General features: G+C 35.9%; 1 protein-coding gene across 4 annotated transcripts in view; it reads right to left on the bottom strand.

The window, feature by feature from the left end:
• LRBA (LPS responsive beige-like anchor protein) overlaps window positions 1–20,601 on the bottom strand; it is a 365,003-nt gene that overhangs the window by 302,874 nt on the left and 41,528 nt on the right. For all 4 annotated transcript variants that reach the window (XM_033059906.1, XM_033059908.1, XM_033059907.1 and 1 more), the window contains exons 5-21: window positions 19,088–19,209; window positions 18,856–18,982; window positions 17,970–18,089; window positions 17,521–17,667; window positions 16,462–16,659; window positions 15,782–15,915; window positions 14,438–14,546; window positions 14,177–14,329; window positions 13,401–13,569; window positions 11,912–11,991; window positions 10,520–10,582; window positions 8,656–8,753; window positions 6,711–6,803; window positions 5,821–5,929; window positions 5,204–5,285; window positions 3,450–3,573; window positions 3,006–3,198 (exon numbers count right to left, since the gene is read on the bottom strand). In XM_033059906.1, coding sequence (XP_032915797.1) covers window positions 3,006–3,198; window positions 3,450–3,573; window positions 5,204–5,285; window positions 5,821–5,929; window positions 6,711–6,803; window positions 8,656–8,753; window positions 10,520–10,582; window positions 11,912–11,991; window positions 13,401–13,569; window positions 14,177–14,329; window positions 14,438–14,546; window positions 15,782–15,915; window positions 16,462–16,659; window positions 17,521–17,667; window positions 17,970–18,089; window positions 18,856–18,982; window positions 19,088–19,209 — 2,121 coding nt within the window. The remainder of the gene's footprint in view (window positions 1–3,005; window positions 3,199–3,449; window positions 3,574–5,203; window positions 5,286–5,820; window positions 5,930–6,710; window positions 6,804–8,655; window positions 8,754–10,519; window positions 10,583–11,911; window positions 11,992–13,400; window positions 13,570–14,176; window positions 14,330–14,437; window positions 14,547–15,781; window positions 15,916–16,461; window positions 16,660–17,520; window positions 17,668–17,969; window positions 18,090–18,855; window positions 18,983–19,087; window positions 19,210–20,601) is intronic.

Below are 20,601 nucleotides of genomic sequence, written 5' to 3'. Positions count from 1 at the left end.
AAATAATTTTATTCTTTTAATCTTGGGGAAGCTGAAAGGTTAAAAAGGGAAGTTGTCCACCATTCTTTACTTGTTTCCTATTATTAACTCCCAAATCATCAGTCCTTTGTAAAAAGTAACAGGACTAGACAGATAAAATCTAAGGCCTAGTTAGCATGGCTGCAATGTTTAAAAAAACAGAAGTCCTTAGATGCTTTCATAAATTCAACACTGGCCATTCAGAACAAACTGGAGCTGTTATTTAATTTTTCCAATAATATTTTCATTGAACTAGAAGCAACAGATTAAAAACCCTTGTATACAACAGTTTAATATCTGAAAGCATAAAAAAATTAACAGAAATTAACAAAATACATAAGTAATACTAAGAAATTTGGCTTTAAAAGGTTGCACACACCTCCACACTTTCTAAATTCTGAGTGCAAGGAAGCCAATGCAGTGCAATTATGCTGGAAAAGCCACTGCTGCTTATAAAATGCTGTGCAGCTGTTGGAGGAGAGGGTTACAGTGACAAACAGCTTCCCTGCTACAAAGGTGGCAGGAAATCTATCAAACTGGACAATAAAATTGCAATTGAGTTTCTTTGGCTTTTTATAGCAGCTGCATGTATCTTGATGTGTAGCTCTGCAAAACCTATCCAATTCTGTAACACTGGTCCTTTATGTACTAGTTCTTTATCATAGAATGGTGTTATAAATTAGTGGCACGAACGGCACAGAGGGTTATAAAAAGGAAAAATAAGCAGTAACCCAATACAATTAGAGATGAAATAGGAAAAACCCAAATTGGTTATTCTCTTAGCAATGTTAAGGAAATATTTTTGTTCCCATAATTCCCACATTACTTTGAAAGCATGCTAGAAATCAAAAACATTGGAGATGCAGTTAGCATTGAACAATTTGCCCACTGACTTATGCCTACACTAGGTTATGTGTGAATCTCTATGAATCTCAATAGTGGTATAACAGGATACAAGACTATTTAAAATAAGCAAAATTAACAGGATTTAAAAATCGTTATAATTGTCTAAGGACATTTTTCAAGAGTTTTTTTGTGATTTATCCTAATTTATGTTTATGTAATTAACAGGCAGTTCTGAAGGGGCATCTAGTTTTATATGGCTAGCTGCATGAATTGTATGCACTATTTACAAAAAGAAATTCAAATGGAAAGTGTATAATAAAGGCAAAATTTAAAAATCTTGATAATGGCATCACCATTCATAGTAATATTATCAAGTTGGTTTCTGGCTGCTTTTTGCTTTTGTTTCGGTTTCTGGAACTAGTATTAGTATGATGTCCAAACAAACTGAATTCCTTTATGAGCCCTTCAATATTCCACCACCAGCACTCTTAACAAACACTTCCAAACTTACCATCATTCAACTTCTTCTGAAACGGGCTAGAAGAACAGACAGATACTATATATTGACTGGAAAGTCAACAAAGTTAGACTTAAGGGAAAGCTTACAGGGGTTACTCCTACAGCCAAGGACACCTCCCTGTCGCAGCACGCCAGGAACCAAAAATGAGAAACACAGATTGAAGTAGCTCATCTTCTCATTCACTATTTCACAAAAACATACAGCCTTTAAAACACAAATTAATAAACAGGACCAACATTATCTATATCTATCTATTTTTTTGGTCTTTTCTAAAACTGCAGATATTTGTTCTTGACATTTGGCCATGGTATCACAATAAAATCTTGGTTTTTTTCTCTAGGAACTCTAGATCATTGATTAGCCACATTAAGTCACTGAAGAGAATGACCAAAAATCCATATAACCCTTCTGACATAGATGCTGTTTAAACAAGATTTCTGACATTACATTATCTTACAAAAGGAGTCTAGGAATAGAACTAGAGATTATAAGATAATGTGCTTGCTAATTTCTAAATTCGAGCCAGCAAAGCTCCGAGTAAGAGTTAGAAAGGTGGTCTTCCTTTATTCACCTCTCCATCTTTCTCCAGGGACAATTTCCAGCGATTCCCAGCAATCACACACAAGCTAAATTATGCAGATGAATTTTTTTATATAATAGCTCTTTACTCTTTAGGGCTCTCTACTGTGGCTACAGCTTGCCATTGCACAATTCACCCATGCCCTCTGCATCTTGGGGCAAAAAGAGGAAACTGGTTTTTGAAGACTGCAAAGCTGACAAAAAACAGTATTAAGAATGGTCCAACACCTAAAATGTGATCTCTGTAAGGGTTAAAACGTGGCCCTGGGTTCTTTGCACCATAATTCCACTTAGCTAAGTGACTGCTTAATGAAGTTATTTCACCCATTTTTATTACATAGATTTCTACAATTGTCTCCCCATAGCCTAAGAAACCACCATCAACCTCTGAATGCAAAAAACAGAGCTGTAAAATAACAAGGCTCTTGCTGTCTGCAGAAACCCTTTTTAAGAAAAAAACTCATTCAAAATCCAATACCTCAGAGATGTCAACAATTCCTGAGTATCATAACACGATCTTTTGGATTCACAGATGTCCTTTTCACACTGCTAAGTTGCACACATTAAGAAATAGGTAATTTATAATTTAATTTGCTGTAAGTAAATATTCTGATAAGCAGAATAATTCTGAGGCCCACACTGGCTTCACTCTTTTGTTCAGAATAAGGCAGTATAAAATACCTTTTGTACTACTGTGCTTTAGTCAGACAACCACTAATAACTTTTATGATGTAACTCTGGCAGTAACAACAACAAAATTCAGACAGAACAATAACAAAGGGTAATAGTCTCATTCATACTGCAAGGATTTGCACTCTCACCCCATATTCCATGACAGTTTAACAGTTGAAGCATCTGCCTTAACTTGGATTTCTTTGCTTTTTACCCATTTGTTTTACAGCCTTTTGATGTTACTAAAAGGTACTTTTGTTGATGAATAGCTATGGTGCGCCACCTTGTGTTCCTGCTGTTACTAAAAAGCAAGACCAGCACCAAAATTTCTCAGAAATGAAAATTTTTGCTGACATTTGATTAATCTCACCTTTGAATGTGTGATTGACAGTGTATCCACCCACACACGCCAGCCACCCCACTCATATTTTATTGCGTGGTACAGCAAAATCCGAAATATGGTGTACACCATCTCAGTTATCTTCTGTTCCTCAGAAGTCTTTGGATTAAAGCAACAAAGGGAAAGCATCCACTCCTGCCAGACAGAGCACTGCAACAAACTCCTGCAAAACACACACATGCTATTGAATCACATTTTTAAATATATCTTAGAAATACACACAAAAGTTAAGAATCTAACAAGCTTTAAAAAATTGCTACATGCAAGCTTGTCTAATTTTTCCTACTGAAGATTTTGCTAGAGTACAGAATTTGCTGAAACAGCAATTAAGCTGTGTCTGCCCTCTTGAATTTAATTTACTAGGAGACCTTGTTGTCTATTTTATATCCTTGTGCAGAGTGCAAGCCATCCTACCTCCTGTTTTCTCTGCTGTTATTAAACAGTTTAATCATATCCGAGAGAAAGGCTCGCCGGACCTCCAGAGTTTCTGGACACTGTGGAGAATTACGGATCAGGATTGCAATAACCTTCAAAATCTCTGTAAAACAGTTCATGAGTAACAAAATATTAGGACTAAGCACAGCATAAAACACAAGGCCTCTTTCAACAGTGTTTGTACAAGGAAAGCGACACCACATAAAGAAGTTTTATATTGAGAAAAAGCACATCTCTATTGGAGAAGAAGGTTTAAGTTAAACAAATCCCTTCTTCCAGTACTTTTCAAACCTAGTCACCCATCAGGGGATTTGCAGGCCTCTAAAGTAAATGGAATTAATTGAGTTACCATGTTAAAGAAACACAAATATTACTGCTCGACAATTGATAAGCTATCAGAACCTGTCAGAACCATTTTTTCATGAGGTTCACATAAAAAAGCATCCTTTAGAAAACCAATATATGAGAAAATGCTTTACCTTGTGAGATTTTGCTCTACCTTAATAACACTAAATTTTCAAATAATGTGACCAACTTCCAAGTAAACTTAACGGTTGCTGTTATAAAAACCTTCCTAATATAAAATTTTATCTCTTACAATGCTTTCTCTATTTTTAGAAGGTGAAAATTGAGGGTACATCACACTTTTTGAAGCAGTGGGGCAGTGACTTTTCCTGTTATTTTAAAAGAAGTCAACTTTGTAAATGAATCAGGGTGTAATTTGAACACACTGTGATAGTTGCAGTTCATCTTGTACAACTCCTTTAAAGGGAAATTCCTTACTTGATAATAGTAATGACCTAAAAAGGGACCCTAAAAGTTACTCTTCCTATTGAACCTACATAATTTCAGAATCAATTCAGTCCCCATATAGTCCATACTGACCACAGCAGTAACTGTCAACTTCAAAAATCGTAGGAGAAAGCAACAGAAACATGCTCACATCTCTTGCTTCATACAGATTTACCAGAAGGAAAATGGCATAACACAACCAGATTTCTTTCCTCCATATCTGCTTTGCTTGGTTTCTTTTTTCCCCCCCACTTTCCCCCTGAAGTAAACCTACAACTGTGACTTACATTTAACGACAAAGCAGCTACGAAAGTGAAAAATCTGATATTTCTCTAGAAAAAAATTAACTCCCAAAGCTATCATAAGTCCATTGTATTATGTGCAGAGCACATTAACAATGTATATAATTCAGGAAAGGAGATCAGTATTTTCTCTAAGTTCAAAAGACATCTAAAGTTTCATATCAAGATACACTTCCAATAAAGTAAGCTAACCAAAACAGTGAGCAGATACATTTCTCCTATTTTCCATCTAGCATTGTCATACTGAATGTAATTTAAAATGAAAGGTGTTTCCATATTTCAGGTAATTTAGTCTGACATCACTAAATAGTGCATTCAGAATTTTGCTGGAACCTTAGCATGTATTAAATCAAAGTATCCAGTGCATACAAGTCTTGAAAAATCATTTCATAATATGACTGCACTGCCAAAAAAAGGTGAGTTATGAACTACAGACACATAAAATGTCTTCGAAATGCTATAGAGACATACTTTGTACATAACTCCAACTAAATACAAGTTATCTGTCTTTTAGACTGGAAAAAAGGTAAAACAGAAGACTGGTAGACGTAATTAATAAGCTTTTTCATTGGTAGAGTTCTTTGAATGCCCTTAAGCACTTTTCTTCAGGTAACATTTAAAAATCTGTGTCATTCTTACGAGGATTTTGTATCTTCACCGTGGAATCTGGGTCAGGATGTTGTTTATGTATTACTTGAGTGCAAATCTGTTCAGTCAGAATCTAGCAAGAAAGAAGAAGATGCCATATCAATATAAGGAAGACAGTTTACTGAAAAATAGTTGGATGCTGCACAAACACCATCATTCTAAAAGTCATCCCAAAAAAACCCCACTAACTTTCTTGATAATTTATTTCATCCTGCTTATAAAACTCTATAAGCTACTTTATTTTTTTTATTTCTCTCTTAAGTGCATACTGTTATTTAAAATATACTGGAAGATGAATGTGACTCTAACCAAAGCAATTATTCTAAGACAAGATCATTGCTATAATAAAATTCCACGTCTACATGAGCATCTGCTTGAGACATACAGGTTACTCATTACCTAAAATTGTTCATAATGAGCATAACCATGTTAAGGAGGGGGTAAATCCAAAGTAGTGAGCTTTAGGGAGAAAAAAAAGGAGTATTCAGCTGCATCACACTAAGGTTTAGTGTCATCTGGAACATATCAGCACAAATATGTAAGCAATTCTCTAACAATGTCTTACAAGTAATTAGAAAGATTGGATCCTAACTACAGAGTATGATTACCTCAAACAGGACATTGTATGTGGTCATGGTGAATAAGCTTGTCTGAAGCATCAGCCTTTCAGCCAACAAAGAAAACAATCCATGTCCAAGCATGACTTCAGCTTTTCTCCTAAAATGGTAGAGAAAGATAAAATAAACTTATGCATTCCATTTGCTTTAGAGGGAAAAAAGTTTAAAATGTGTGCCTCAAGAAATACAAAACCACTGGTAAGATATTTCTCCTGTTTGTTCCTTAAATCTTTCACTTTTGGTGAAGGAAAAGGGGAAGTGTTCAGATTCTGAAAAGACAAATCCTTCCTTGAAGGCAGCCACCTTTCTGCCATAAATGAGGTCCATTCACCCCATGAGCCCAAAAAGCTCAAACACAGCCTCGGGGATTTCTTCATAAACACTGAGGAAAGGACACCTTTGTCCTCATTTCACTCAAAAATGTAACCATGGACAGCAATCTCAATAGTTATGCACTATCACAGCTGAGTCAAGACATATTAAACCTAGTTCTCAGGAACATGGGGTTCCATCCCACCAGTCTGATTCTTGGTATCAATCTCACTGGAAAAGGGTCACTTCAAAAAGCAGGAGGCCATGCTGTAAGTAACTATTCAATCAGCTTGACAAGGAACTGATAATGCCTGGATATGAGCTACCAGCAACAAGCAACTCCACCATATCAAAAATGCATTCTTGACAAACAGACTGAGGGGTAGTTGAAGAAAGGCTCCTAGACAGTGAAGCCTATTTAGTGATTAACCTCCAGTGCAGCTTTTCCCCTTACACACAAATTGGTGTGTATGCACCCAATAGTTTATACCCAAAATAACATACACCATGTCTGTGTTTACCTCTTCCTTTCTTGGGAGGTGAAATTTAAGACCCAAATCAGTACTTACTTTGGAGCAAGATGCTTTAAGAAATATCCCATCACTTTCAGAGCTTGCACCCTGATGCCTTCACTTTGTGATGCTAAAAGCTTGTAGACAACCCTAAGTGGAGAAAACACATTGGGCTTCTGTCAATGTGAAGATAACAAATGGAGGTTTGGGGTCCTTGTAAACCTCCCATAGAAACTTAAGACATCTAAATGTATTTATCAGTTACATCCAATTTCTTTCATCAATTCCTTTTATAGACAAGTTCTTAGGGCCACATCACCATCTGATTATAGCTGGACTGTGGATATAATATTCAACAGATCTTTAACTGAGCCTTCATCAATAGTTATGTACTTCTATTCCCCCAAAAATAATTCTCAGGACACCTGAACTAAGAAAAAAAAAGTTCTATACCAGATACCATAATTATAGGTAAAACCTAAGGGAGAGTAAGAAACAGTTACATATAACAAATAATGTATCCTGGAGATTGCTGCAACCACAGAAACTATAGAAGGAAACAAATAAACAAACCTATGATGCACTCGTCATTCAAGCAAGAGAATCCATTTCTCTGCTTTTCTTTACAGAACACTATCAGGGTTTACTAATTGTATAGAAGGAAAGCATTTCCTTTCCTTTTTTTTCCCATTAGATTGGGTACTTTAACATTTTTACTTTCAAGAGAACCCCAAATTTGGAAAATTACTTTTGGAAAATTATTTTTTAATTTCAAGAATATCATGCCTTAATTTCACAAAGTAGATGTATCAAGAAGCACACAATCCATTAAGTGACTGGAGACAATACTGGAGCAAGGAGAGTAACAAATAAAACAGGAAAATAAAGTGATTTCTTGCTGTGGACTCACTATTCATGCTGACTTGCTCATATACTCGTTAACAAAAAAGAAAGCACCTACTGCTAGTCGTTAAATAAAACCAAATGTACTGCATTGGAGACCCAACCTGACATTCAAATACTTTATTATTTAGAGGTTTTTATTAGTTTCCCATACATGTTACATTACCATACAAATGAAATCAAATCTGATGAAAATGGGTTTAAAAAAAAATTTTAAAAAAATCAATCTAGTACTAAAAGGGGAGAAAACAATTACAAGCATGCCTGAATGGAGTCTCTTGAGAGAGGGCAACTGGAAAAAATATATGTCTAAATAGGGATTAACCAATAGGTGCAACTAAATGTATGAAATGAGACTCTGCCTTTACAGAGTGAGAGAATCACTATTCCCCATTTCCTTCTAGGAATTCTTCTCACATTTGTTTGCCTGGACCAATGTTTTCCCCCACTATGTTCAGGCAGGTTCCTGCTAAATTAGCAAAGTTCAATACTGTGACCACCCTCTGAGCCACAAGATAAAATCAAAGTCATGACTCCTCTAGCAGATTTCCTACTTGTACAAGTAGAATTCACTACTTCCCCTACTTTTCTCTCACAATAGTGTTAAACACTATTTTTCTGTTTGTTGGGAAAAAGATTGCAAACAGTGCATAGCATGAAGTCCTACTTTTAAACAAACAAATAGTTTTTCTGGAAAAGACCCACAGGAAAAAAAAAGGGAAGAAAACTAACAAGGATCAGAAGACATCTGACTCAATTTTTGTCAGCTCCCTTCCAGTTCTAAAACATCTGTAGGAATGGGGGGCTGAAGACAGAGCACCAGCAGATGAAGACATCAATGCTCAGACTGAAATGGATCACTCCCTGTTTTAGTGTGACTGACAGCTTGGAAACATTAAAAAAACACCTCATTGATAATAAATCCAACAGCACCTCTTGTCAAAATGAACACCTGGACCCAAAAATCTTCCAAGATGAGGAGTCTGTGATTGCAGCACACACACTGATGAGAACCGTTCCGATTTCACGGGAATTCTTGCAAGCAACAGTATGGTCAAAACATAATTTCCTTTTTCCCACTTAGAAAATTCATACTTACTGCAATCCATTCCTCTGATCAAATGCAGGGATCATAGAACCTGGATGCTCTGACATCAGAGCAACCAGCAACTGCAAGACATCCATTAGATTGTCATCCTGTTGAACAAAAGTTACAAATTTGAATTTATAACACATACACTAGAATATTGTTTTGGCTAAAAGAATCACCACAAAATATTTCAAAAGTATGTGGAGATTAATAATAAAGAAGGACCAAATCATTTTGGCCAGGATCAAAAGAAGTACAGTTCTAAAGTGGAAGTGCAGGAGAAAACATTACAAAAAATACACTTAATTGTTCAGGGTGAAAAGTGATATATCACTGTCTGGGATGTAAGGATTTGACAGGCAATGGAAATTCAGACTATGTTACTTCCCTCCACACACGTGCTCCTCTGTTTTTGCATGTGTATTTTCCAATCCTTTCCTGCACAGGAGCTACAAATAAACTGCTGCACATTTTCTAGGGCACAGGGTGGTGTTTAATGAAAAGTTTTTACTCAGAAATGTTCAAATCAAGAGGAAAAAAATACTACCACCTGCCACAGACAATATTTTAAATGGGTAATTCAAGTTGCTTAGTGAACTTTTCCATACTTTTAGTCTAAAGCACTCTAAGCTACAGTTCACTAATTTGGTCCAAGTTCATGGTAATTAAATTAACCTAAGAAATAACAAAATGCATCTGTCTTTTCCCATATTCTGTAGTATTGAAATGAAAGTTTATTTTCAAAAAAAAGAGCCCACAAATAAAACACTGTCCAACACTTTTGAACAAATACTCTGATTCTTTACTCTAGAGTATTTTGAACTAATACTCTAATACTTTATTAGAATCATGGTTTTACATCCTCCTGAATAACTCTGTTCACCTGATATTATCAGCTGACATTAGACACTATTTATCCATATGAGAAGGCTAAATTTTACTTTTTTTTGTTGATGATTTTCTGAATCCACAGTTAGATTGTGGGTTTACACCTGAGTAAGCAAACTGGTAAGATTTTTAAAACATCACATCCCCATCTGAAGGCTATATAAAGCTTCTGCTATTTTAATTCACACTTAGATGTTACCAAGAATCTTATTTTTTACTTCTCCACATAAAGTAGAATTTCTTGACTATGGTACTACCGAGTAGCAGTATGTAGCACAGAGAATAAAAGGAAAATATAGGTGTAAGCGAAATTTAAAAAAAAAAAATCTATACTGTTTGAAATGAAGTTCAATTAATTCCTTATTTTACCCATTTCAAGCACCCTTACAGAGACGAGATCAGTTAGATTTATGTCCCCATTTCCCTTGTCTTTGATGTTGCATCTGGCATAAAGTGCCTTTTCCTGGTGCTAAAATATGAAGATGCAGATGTATCAGTGGTAACCAACATTTTCTCCCAATTAAGTTTATATGCTTCTTAGATGCCATTAACATACATCTTTATTTTTTTAATGCATGTTTTCAATTTTATTGCTTTATTTAAGAAGCAAAATAAAAAGGAGAGGAAAAACAAAACAAAAAATATTACTCAGGCAGCCTAAACCAAGGTTTTGACTTTTTTTTAAGTCAGTCTCACCATCTGTTTTTCTGCTTGGTAAATTGGTTTGTAGAACAACATAAGAAACCATTTTAACTTACTGGCTTAATGAACTTCAATCTAACATTGAACATAGTGCTTAAATCACTGCAAGAATATTGGCATATCAGCACACTACTCTAAAGAACTGGACAATGTTTGCTACTTCCTCAGCAGAGCCATCTTGTGGCATAAAGGAGGTTATATGCAAAATTATTCAAACATTTGGTGGTCACAAACAGCACTAGTATGCCACTCTTCATCAACACATCCCCCAAATAAAAATTACCTCATGTATAGTAAGCAGATAATTGAGGATAGCCTGCAATTCATCTTCCTTTATTCCATAGTCCTTTAAAAAAACAACAGGTTTTAAGTATCACCTTTTAAGTATAGAATGCTGTTTCCAAAAAAAGCTTTGCTACAAGAAGCATTTATATCACAAAGCAAATATCACACAAGAAATTTGGTTTTACTTGAGCCTCTAATAGCTTTATAGTTGTGCAAGGTAGCTTCTTCCCTGCCCTCAAAAGTATCCAGTGTATGCCATAAAAGTGTTTTAAGGCAATTGCAATACAGGCATAAAAACAAGATAAATAGCAATACAGTATATGAAATTGTCAGAGCAATACATATTAATAGATACAGTCAATTTGAACTGAGAGTTTCCTATTAATAGAAGAATTAAATTGAGACGGCATAAAGGACTCAAAAGCAGATCTGGAAGGTTAATTATAAGTCTCTTAGATATACCCACATCTATGTTTGCTTCTTATTTTCCACTAAAGAAGCCCATTTTCAATTGCCATCAACTTTGAAGAAACCTCAATCATTTAGGCACCTATCCCAGCAAATGCCTTGAGGTATCTTTCGTGAAAATAAAATAAAAAAACAATTTCTAAGAACAGGATGAGGGTAGACAAAAGCAGACTTCTCCACTTCTAGAATTTTTAGTTTTTAAAGTAAGTCTTTCATTTCCCAAAAAGATTTGCACCACTAGATACAAATACAAAACTTGCCAAAGGATCAACCTCAACCTTTTTCGACAGACGTTGTGTTTATTGCTGTGCTGGTTTTGGTTGGGGTAGAATTTATTTACAGGAGGCAGCACACAGCTGTGGTTTGGATTTGTGATGGAAACAGTGTTGATAACATAGAGATGTTTTTGTTATTGCTGAGCAGGGCTTACACAGACAAAGAACTTATGATAGGAAAAGGTCATGAAGAGCTTATGAGCAACAGAGCTGCTGAATTCCAGCATTCCTCTAATGTCCAAGAAACATTTCTGAAACTTAGTAATAGTCTTATCCTCCTCTGTCCCACTGACCCACAGCACACAATATCAAATGTTTCTCTTTAGTCTTTAAGCACTTATGATGTAGTTGATACTGCTCATGTTAAAAAAAAAAACCAAAAAAAAAAAAACCAAAAACCCAAGAAATTAAATACTTTTTCCCCAAAAGTAAACATTTCTAAGCTCCACTTCTGATAAAAACAGCTTAAAAGGGGAAAAATGCATCCTTAGCACTGCTGTCAGTGGCAGGAGCCACAACAAAAAGAAGTACCTTACATGGCTTTTCTGTTTATTTACTTTCACAACATTTAACATGTTTAAAGCATGTCAGGCATTTCTTTATGAAAGAAAACTCAAATATCCTACAATATTTTAAAGCTATCCTACCTTCATCACCAGCTGTTTAATGAACATCAACAAAAATGCTCGCAGAGATAAAATCTCCTTCTGAGTAGGCCGTGGACCATCTACAAAGGAAAAGTAAATACACAAAATCCAAATAAGCAGTTATTATTAGCATAGACTGCATTTTCACAAAATGAAAAAGAAAAGGAATTTTCTGAGTGAAGAAAGCACAATTCTAAGTCTTCCCACCCTTTATTTCAGACCACAAAACAGTACTGTGTTTCATAATTTTTTATTAGCAAAACGTCTGATCAGTGAGGTTCCACTGAGGCCTCATCTAAACTCCAATGATTTCAACATTTCATTGTAGTGCTATGAAACAACTTCATGCAAGGAGTAAGACTGATATGAGAACTTTGTCAGAATTTCCAGATTTCAAATTTTTGCAGTTTACAGTGGTTTTTTTAAGTTCTGTCATAGCTCAAAAGAAGAGCTAAATGCCATTATTACACACTGACTAAATACACAAAAATCAGGCTTACAATGCAATGTGTAAAGAATACCTTGAAAGACATGACTTAATTTGTTAACTCAAAGTCAAAAAGGACTGGCTTCTGCCATCTCTGTGCAAAGCAGACTTTCAAAGAAACATTTCAAATACTCAAACACTCAGTAGTTCCCAGGAGAGCCAAGGTTAAAAAAACAGGTGCAACCAAGTGTCAAAGTCAAGTAAAAGCATTGGTACAGAAAGCAAATTAACTGTTGCAAATACATTTTGGGGGATAGTTTTTATATTTGCCTGTAAATGCCTCTCATGATCTTAATCATCACAGAAAAGTAAACCATCTAGAGAATGAAAGTGATCATATGAGTCTAGTTTTATAAAGTACAGGCCCACAGGCATACTTGGTTTAACAACAGCTATTTTCAGCCTAGTCAAAATAAGCCATTAAACTGCATTACTATGACTCTCCTACTCATCCACTTGCCTCAGGCTCAATAAATGGGTTATGAAACTAAGTAAATCCACGAGAGACTAAAAAGAAAGGAGAAAACACACATGCTTTGCTTCTTAAAGGATGAAAGATACTACAACACAACCCTTACAGCCCTCTAACATGAAGGGCTGGTCATTTGAGAAGTTGGTGGTAGACATGTAGACACATCTAGGCAGCACTCACTCCTAGAATATCTAGCTCTCTCCCATCACCTGCTTCTCCCTCTGAAATTCCAAAAATTACAGAGAAACACCATACTCCCAGGCACAGCTCTACAGTTCCAACATCCTACCATTTCTCTGACCACTTCTGTCTAGTATCAGTTCACAAAGGTGTCTGATGACAGAAGATATGACTTTCTTTAGAAAATTTCCTATAGGTTGTGAAAAAAAATCTTTCAAGGACAAAGGCACCCTACTGAAGGATAACTATTTCTGAAGAACTGACAATTCTATTCTAAACATTGCATATAAAACTTTATTAAAACAAGCATCAGCTTGTGAGAATAAAGATCAATATATATATGTCCATACCTATGCCCTTGGGAGTTATCCCACTGCGATCCTGAGGGTTCACCACCCAGTAATAATACTTGAGGGTGTGCATGACCAGAAGAACCGTCCCAACCCGCCGGATTGCTCCATAAATGTTAACAGTGGCAATGAACTCGGTAGACAGGTAAGTGTACAGGGTCAGCTGAACCTACACCACCAGGCAGGAAAACAAAAATCATCACACCTGAATTGCAGCACGTCAAACAACTGAATTCTTACATTTCATCGATCAAAATGTCTTAACGAAATAGATCTTTTCTGCATAGTTTAGTCTTAAAATCTCTGCAAACTGATGAAAATTTTCATTATATTTCTGAAACTATACAGTGTTGGTAAGAAGGTTTCAGCTGGCAAGTTTTTGATCAAAGCTGTTCACTGTCAGAGAACAGAGATTAACCAAAAATAAAAGTACACACTTTCAATTTGTATCAAGACTTAAAATCTGACAACTAAGATAAATTCCTCTTCAAAAATTGCTGAGTTTTTCCCAAGTAACCCATCCAAACTTTTTACCCAGACTGGGAAGGAAGTCACAACTCTGTTCTGCAGAACACTGCAAGTTTCCCAGCTCCCAGAAAACCCTGGGAGTCTGCAAAACTTGACAACTATATGCACAAAGCAGAGCCTAAAGACAATTCCTGGATGATTTCTGTTGAATAGCCGGAACTTGCAATTCTTTGGAGTCAAGGCTTAGTTTGACACTCTCAAATCAATAAACCATATGGCACCTTATTGATAAGAATAAGCAATTTTACCTGTGCTGGGATATGAATCCATATTGCAGGATTCAGGAGAACATGATCACACAGCTGCTTCAGCAGGGGCACCCCATTGTGTAAATTACTCAGGTATTTCGAGAAGGCAAGGCAAAGTTCTAGCACAGCTCTGGTAACGTGGGCTTTGGAAGACTGCAAAAGAAGATCTGCTTAAGGAGAGTCCTGCAACAGTCTAGGAAAAGTATTTAACTCCAAAAAAATTCAACATGAATGCAAGACATCAAGGAAGATTTACTTTACCTTTTCTAGGCTGTGTCCTATCACAAGGAAGCCTTTACAGGAAAGCATCTGTTCTTGCATAGCAATAGAGTTCTTCAACAACTCCATGATGAATGCCAGTAAAGTAGAACTGGAAAACATAGTTTAGAAAACAAAAATATGTTAAAGAGTTACAACAAGACAAAGTATTTCCAAATTAACACTTCCACCACACAACCCAGAGATATATGTTATGTAAATGTTCTGTTACACAAAACAGAACTTTTAAAACAAAAAGTAAGATTAAATTTGGAATGTTTATTTCAAAAAACTTCTTTATTTTTTGAATGCTTTTCTAACTTGACATTCTGGACTCTGAGATAACCATATAAAAGCAAAATCTTTCTGAATTCTTGCAAAAATGCAACAGTTAAGTTTGTACTACTCTGTGCTTCATGTTTCAGTTACAAACTTCTGCAAGATCAGTCACAACCGCCATTCTACTTCTTAAGCAACCAGATGAGTAAATCCTTTTCTAGGCACAGCTTTGCTGTTGTGCTGCTGCCAGAGGGAATATTCCTGTCAAGGCACTAGTGCCTGCAGATCAAGACTATAACCAATTGAAAACCCCAGCATTGCTGGGCCAATTTGCAACTGCATCAAATCACTGATTTATCACACAGATGTCCAAGTCTGAGCCAGCTCAGGAGACACCAGGCACAAACAGATGGGCTGAAGGAATATTGTGGCCCTCTCTTCCAAGCAACAATATGGATACAGATCATCTTTAAACACTCATGAAACTACAAAAATGCAATGAATCAGAGCAAATTACACCAGAATTCTGAAAAGCAATCCCTTTGCTTTTACTGCTGCTCTTTAACTTAGGAGCTCTGGAGCTCCATCAGCTTCTGTATCTGGGTGTTGAGAAGACAGACGTTGAAACAGAACTCAAACCAGCGGAAAAGCCTAGCAGCAACACTAAGTAACAGTATCTTCCAAAAATCTGAAGGTTAAAAAAAACCAAAGAAAAATTCCAAGGAATGACTTCATGTAGCTGAAAAATGCATCCTTCCTGGAGTTTCTCTTGAAGCCTTCCCCAGTGAATTCTCTCCATGACAGGAATAAACTCAAGAGAATTATCCATAATTCTGCTATGTAAAAAAATTCTCAAGTAAAAAATATGTGTACCTCTGTGAGCTTTCACAGAACACTTGGTGCAGACAAGTACATCACTTTAGGTCCTGCCTGTAACCCTTTTGTTGTTACACATAATTCACTGCTGCACAAGACAATGCAAACTACTCTGCCATTTGATAAAGCCATAGGTAATTTCCTTTACTTCAAAGGAACAAAGCCCAGGACACTGCAAGTACATGCACTCACCAAACAGTCGTGTCAATGTGGTCTGAGGAATATTGCCTGTAGTCCAACTGTGCAAAGAGAGGGAAAAGCACCTGCACTCCTCCAATGGAGTGCAGGGCACTTTGGATTGAGTGCGTCAAGACTGCTTTCACATCCTGACAAAGGAGAAACAAGAAATATTGAAGCCTCCTTCAGAAACTGATAAAATGTTCACTAATATAGCTTTTAATTTCTTCAATATAAAAACTGTATCATTACCAAACAAAAGGAAACCCAGTATTGCCTGATCTACTGCTTTAGATACAGATACTTTTAGATACGGATCTATAGCGCAGATCCTCAGGTGAATATATAGGAGGTAGCACTCAAAGCACAGGGAAGAAAAGGATTTCATATCAACAGGGCAAAGTATGAGAGATAAGGAACATCTGTATTGGAGTGAACATGTTAGATGTGAGGAAGAAGGATTTTTTTTTTTTTTTCAAAGCTAGCACAGTCTTGGTATTTATTCATAGAATAAACATTTTTCTTAGGATTCTTGTGCATCCTCTTTAGTTCAAGAAACAGGGGGCAGGACCAACCCAAAAAAACCCCAACCTGTAAGCAACTCCATCTCTTATCCAAATCCCTATAGAACCAGATTTTAGGTTTTCAAACAGAAATCATGTATATCCTCCAAATCCACAAAAATGTTGATTTACCTGCAGCATGAGGGCATGTGGTGAATGAACAAAAATAGAAGGGTTATCCTTAGGGGATGACTCTAGACACAGCTGTGCATCTGTAGCCCTTGGATTGTACATAAAAGCAATAGCACTGGAGAGTTTGCCATCATATAGCAACAACTTGTGATGTTCATCGAGGAAGAGATCACTTTCTGCCTTGAACTTGAACGTTCCCTGGATTGGGAAGCAGGGTTAAGGAAGGAAAGGAGAAAAAAAATTGTATTAAGCACACTGAATATATAGATCAGAACAAATATTGCAAAAAAATGATTAAAATATTGCTTCTTTAATCAAGCAGTATTTCACAAAGAAAGGTTTTCATAAGAACCAAACACTCATAAGACTCAAAGTCAATTTTGTAGCATTAAAATGGCAGAATTTTTTTGGCCCCTGAAGAGTGTCATTGCCAAGATGTTGGTAATGTAAAAGAACCACATCAGCCTGGAAACAACAGGACTGTCAGCAATGTTCACTCAGAAGGAACTAATAATTGAGGAGTAGATAGAAAAGGAACCATCTTTTTCAGTATATGTTTGTACAGCTGCTGGGGAATAACAGCCTGCAATTAGTGCCCCTCAGGCTATGACAAAACAAATAATAAATCACTGCAACAAAACTAATCCTCAGCACTGACTTCACACATTTAAGAAATCCCACTAGCACAAGCAACTATAAAGCCACATTTCTAAAACAAATACATCACAACTGATCTAAAGTTTTCAGCCTCAATGAAAAAGGGAACCCAGTCAGAGATAACAGTTGTTCTCTTCCTCTCCCAACCACCAACAAGGAAATTTTGAGAAGCCAACAGAAGCACCACTCTTTTTGTTTTATAAGAAATCGAGAAACAAGCCACAAGTTAGCATTAGTTCAGTAAGGCCATACATAGGCTTACAGAAGAAACATGGAAGAGTTTAACAAAAATATTGCACTGTAAGACCATTTTTTTAGGACACAGAGGTGCCACAACATCCTTAACATCTACCATGAAGAACCTTAGCAGAACTAAACTTAGCAAAGTCGATTCTAAGGTACCTTATATCCCAGGCCAAGCTGATAAATGGCAAAGATTTGAGCAGCATTGAGAGCCTCACTAAAAAGGTAAACAGATGTCATCTGCCCACAAAACACTCGATTGGCATCTGCTGTTTCTGAAGAACCCAGGAAACATTTGTCAAATGTCTGAAAACAGAAAACAGAACACAGTAACAGGGTTTAATCCTTGCTACACAACCAAATCATGCGAAAAATATGCATTTCATCAGGGAATATTTTTACATAAACAATTACTTGAGGACCTCAGCAGAAACAAATATGAAGTTCTGAGATGCAATTTATTCCTTTACCAAAAATAACCATTTTTATCTCAACATTTTTTTTTAAATGCATAAAATGGGGGAGGCTTATGAATAAAATGGCAAAGAATATCTATGCAATGCATCAAGATGATCAGCTACAGTCATGAGTGTGCAGGGATTACTCACATCACTGGTGTTGACAAACCACGTTATTTCCCCGTAAGACGCCAGTTCCCCGTTCACGTAACACCGCAGCTCGCTGTTCTTCCAGCGGTTATAGATGTGCACTATAGTCACCATGTACCACTAAACAATAAAAAAAACCAATTGATATAACTCTATAAACACTTGGGAGCAGCTTAAGCATTCAAGTGGGGCTTGGAAGAACAAATTCAACTCTTTATGTGAATTAAATTAAGACTGAAAGATGTATTTTAAGTAGAAAAGATTAATAAGTCACCTGTGAGTTTTCATGCATTGCTATGTCAAAGGATAATATGCCATTTTTTTCACACAGGAGCTTAAAAGGTATTTATGGTATATAACTCCAAAAATCTTTGACAATGTTGAACCAAATTTACACTGAAATGACTCTGTAAATAAGCCTAAACTGGGTTACTCTTAGCATGATGGACTACTACAAATGCCATTCCAAAGAGCAAGGATGGCTCCAGACTAAAGCCTCTCAAAGGCTGTGCATGTCAAATTATCACAAACAGAATCCATATTTACAGCGAGGGATTACTGATAAGGAATTCCTGAGGAGGTCTGTTCTCCCACAAGATGTTTACCAGTTGTTCCAGAAACACTAGCAGACATCTAAGTGAAAAAGGGAACATTCAACACTACCTAATAGGCAAGTCAGCCTTGAACACCATTTATAAAATCAACTCATGTTTTAGCTGTAAAATGAAAAAGAAATAAAAATTCAAACACATATTTGTTTTGCTCATTCCAGTGTAGCTGTTTATCTACAGAAAGATGAGATTAATCAACAGATACAACACAGAGTCCCAGGCAGCAATTTTAGACTCGTGAAAAACATTTGAAAGATTTTATTATTTTTACTCACCTTTTGTGGCTTGAAATCAAATTTTACACAGTGCTGGAAACCTTTTCCCTTTGATTTTATGGACGTTACAATCAAGCAGCCTCCAACAAAGTGAGCAGAATAACCAAGTCCTTTGTTTGTTCGAAAACTGACAAATCAGAACAAAATCAGCACATACACAGATGGATGCAGAAATCACTGAACAATTAATAGAAACTGAACATTAGCAATATCAGCTTAACATAATACTCACCAATATAAATAAGGCTTATCCTTATCCACATTAATATTATTTACAGGATCCATTCTTAGCCAAGTGTGGAAAGTAAATCCATTCTGGTATGGCCACTTGGCTATAGGAGGTAAGGCAATAGCCTGCAGAAAGCAAGAAGTCATTCATGTAGAAAGATAAACACAACAATAAAAGATACACTGTACAAATATATGCTGATAAACAGAGACACACTGCAAATATATATGTTCCTTGATACTAAAAAAACATCTGGCCTAACTTCTGTTCTTTGCACTTGATTGTTACAATATTTAACTAACCTAAGTATCTAAAAACTGACCTTTATAACTCAAAAAAGATATTATTAATAATAACTTATGCTTCAAAATTTAATAGCTTTAGTGAAAGTCTTATAGAATAACAACTTCTCAAAATGCAAATTCAGATTGGTTTGGTTTTATGGTAACATGACAAAATAAACAGTTTACTTTTCACATAGCGTAGGTATTCGGGGAAATAACTGATCATGAAGGGAAAGCTGGGCCACATTTCACTTAAAAAATTATTTTCTCTCCTGAAATGCATATCTATGTAGGCTTCCAGTGAGAATAACACAGAATTACAAACTTCCTCAAAAGAAACATAATACAATCTCCACTAGACAAAATCTTCATATTGAACATCGTGTTTTTAGTGCAAAGCCCTCGAGTTACAAATCATGTGGCTGAACCCTTTGTTTCAAACAGCTGGGGTTTATTTTTTCGGAGTTTTTCAGTTGGTTGGGGTTTCTTAATATTACTATTAACATTAATATTAACATTCTGCTGGTGTGCAGCCCTGATTCACAATACACACTTCAATTAAGATTGCCATAACCGCTGATCAAAGTTGCCATCCAGATGACCAGTACCAATGAATTTTAAAAAAAAATAAATCAAAGAACTCAAGTGTCTCCAGACTTGCTATTATATTCCCATGCTCCATTCAGCTACTCCTGTCCACATAAAATGCTATAAACCCTTCTACATACCAGCTAACTAACCAGTCTCTATGTCTTTGCACCCAGCTCTTGGGAATTCATTATCACTTGACTAAACTCACAATGGATCACAGAGTAATTAGAGTAAATACTTCATTTCTTAAATTTAATTTAAACATATATAAAAATACCTACCAAAAGGTACCCCACTATCATAAAATATGGTTCAAGCATTCAATACAATTAACAGAAGTTAAATACAATCCAGAAGTTAAATAGAAAACCATGAATAACCAAAATGAACACAAACAAGTCTGTCTATTGCCAAGTTCTGTTGCATGTGATAAAACTGTAGGAGCACTTTTCTAGTAGTCTGCATTTTTCAGTCTCCAAAGTTTCCATTCAAAAAAAATAATTCATTATGTCATCAAGTCGGTGAAATTCAATCTCAAACCACCAAGGCAGAAAGCTAATGGGTTTATGTGCAGAAAACTGGAAAGAGTCATCTGATAAATCTTATTCAAATCTTACTCTGAATTAAGCATGAAATTTTGAA

This window comes from Catharus ustulatus, chromosome 5 (genome assembly GCF_009819885.2).
Source record: "Catharus ustulatus isolate bCatUst1 chromosome 5, bCatUst1.pri.v2, whole genome shotgun sequence".
In the NCBI taxonomy this organism is placed as follows: Eukaryota; Metazoa; Chordata; class Aves; order Passeriformes; family Turdidae; genus Catharus; species Catharus ustulatus.
This window is presented reverse-complemented; position numbering and strand designations above follow the sequence as displayed.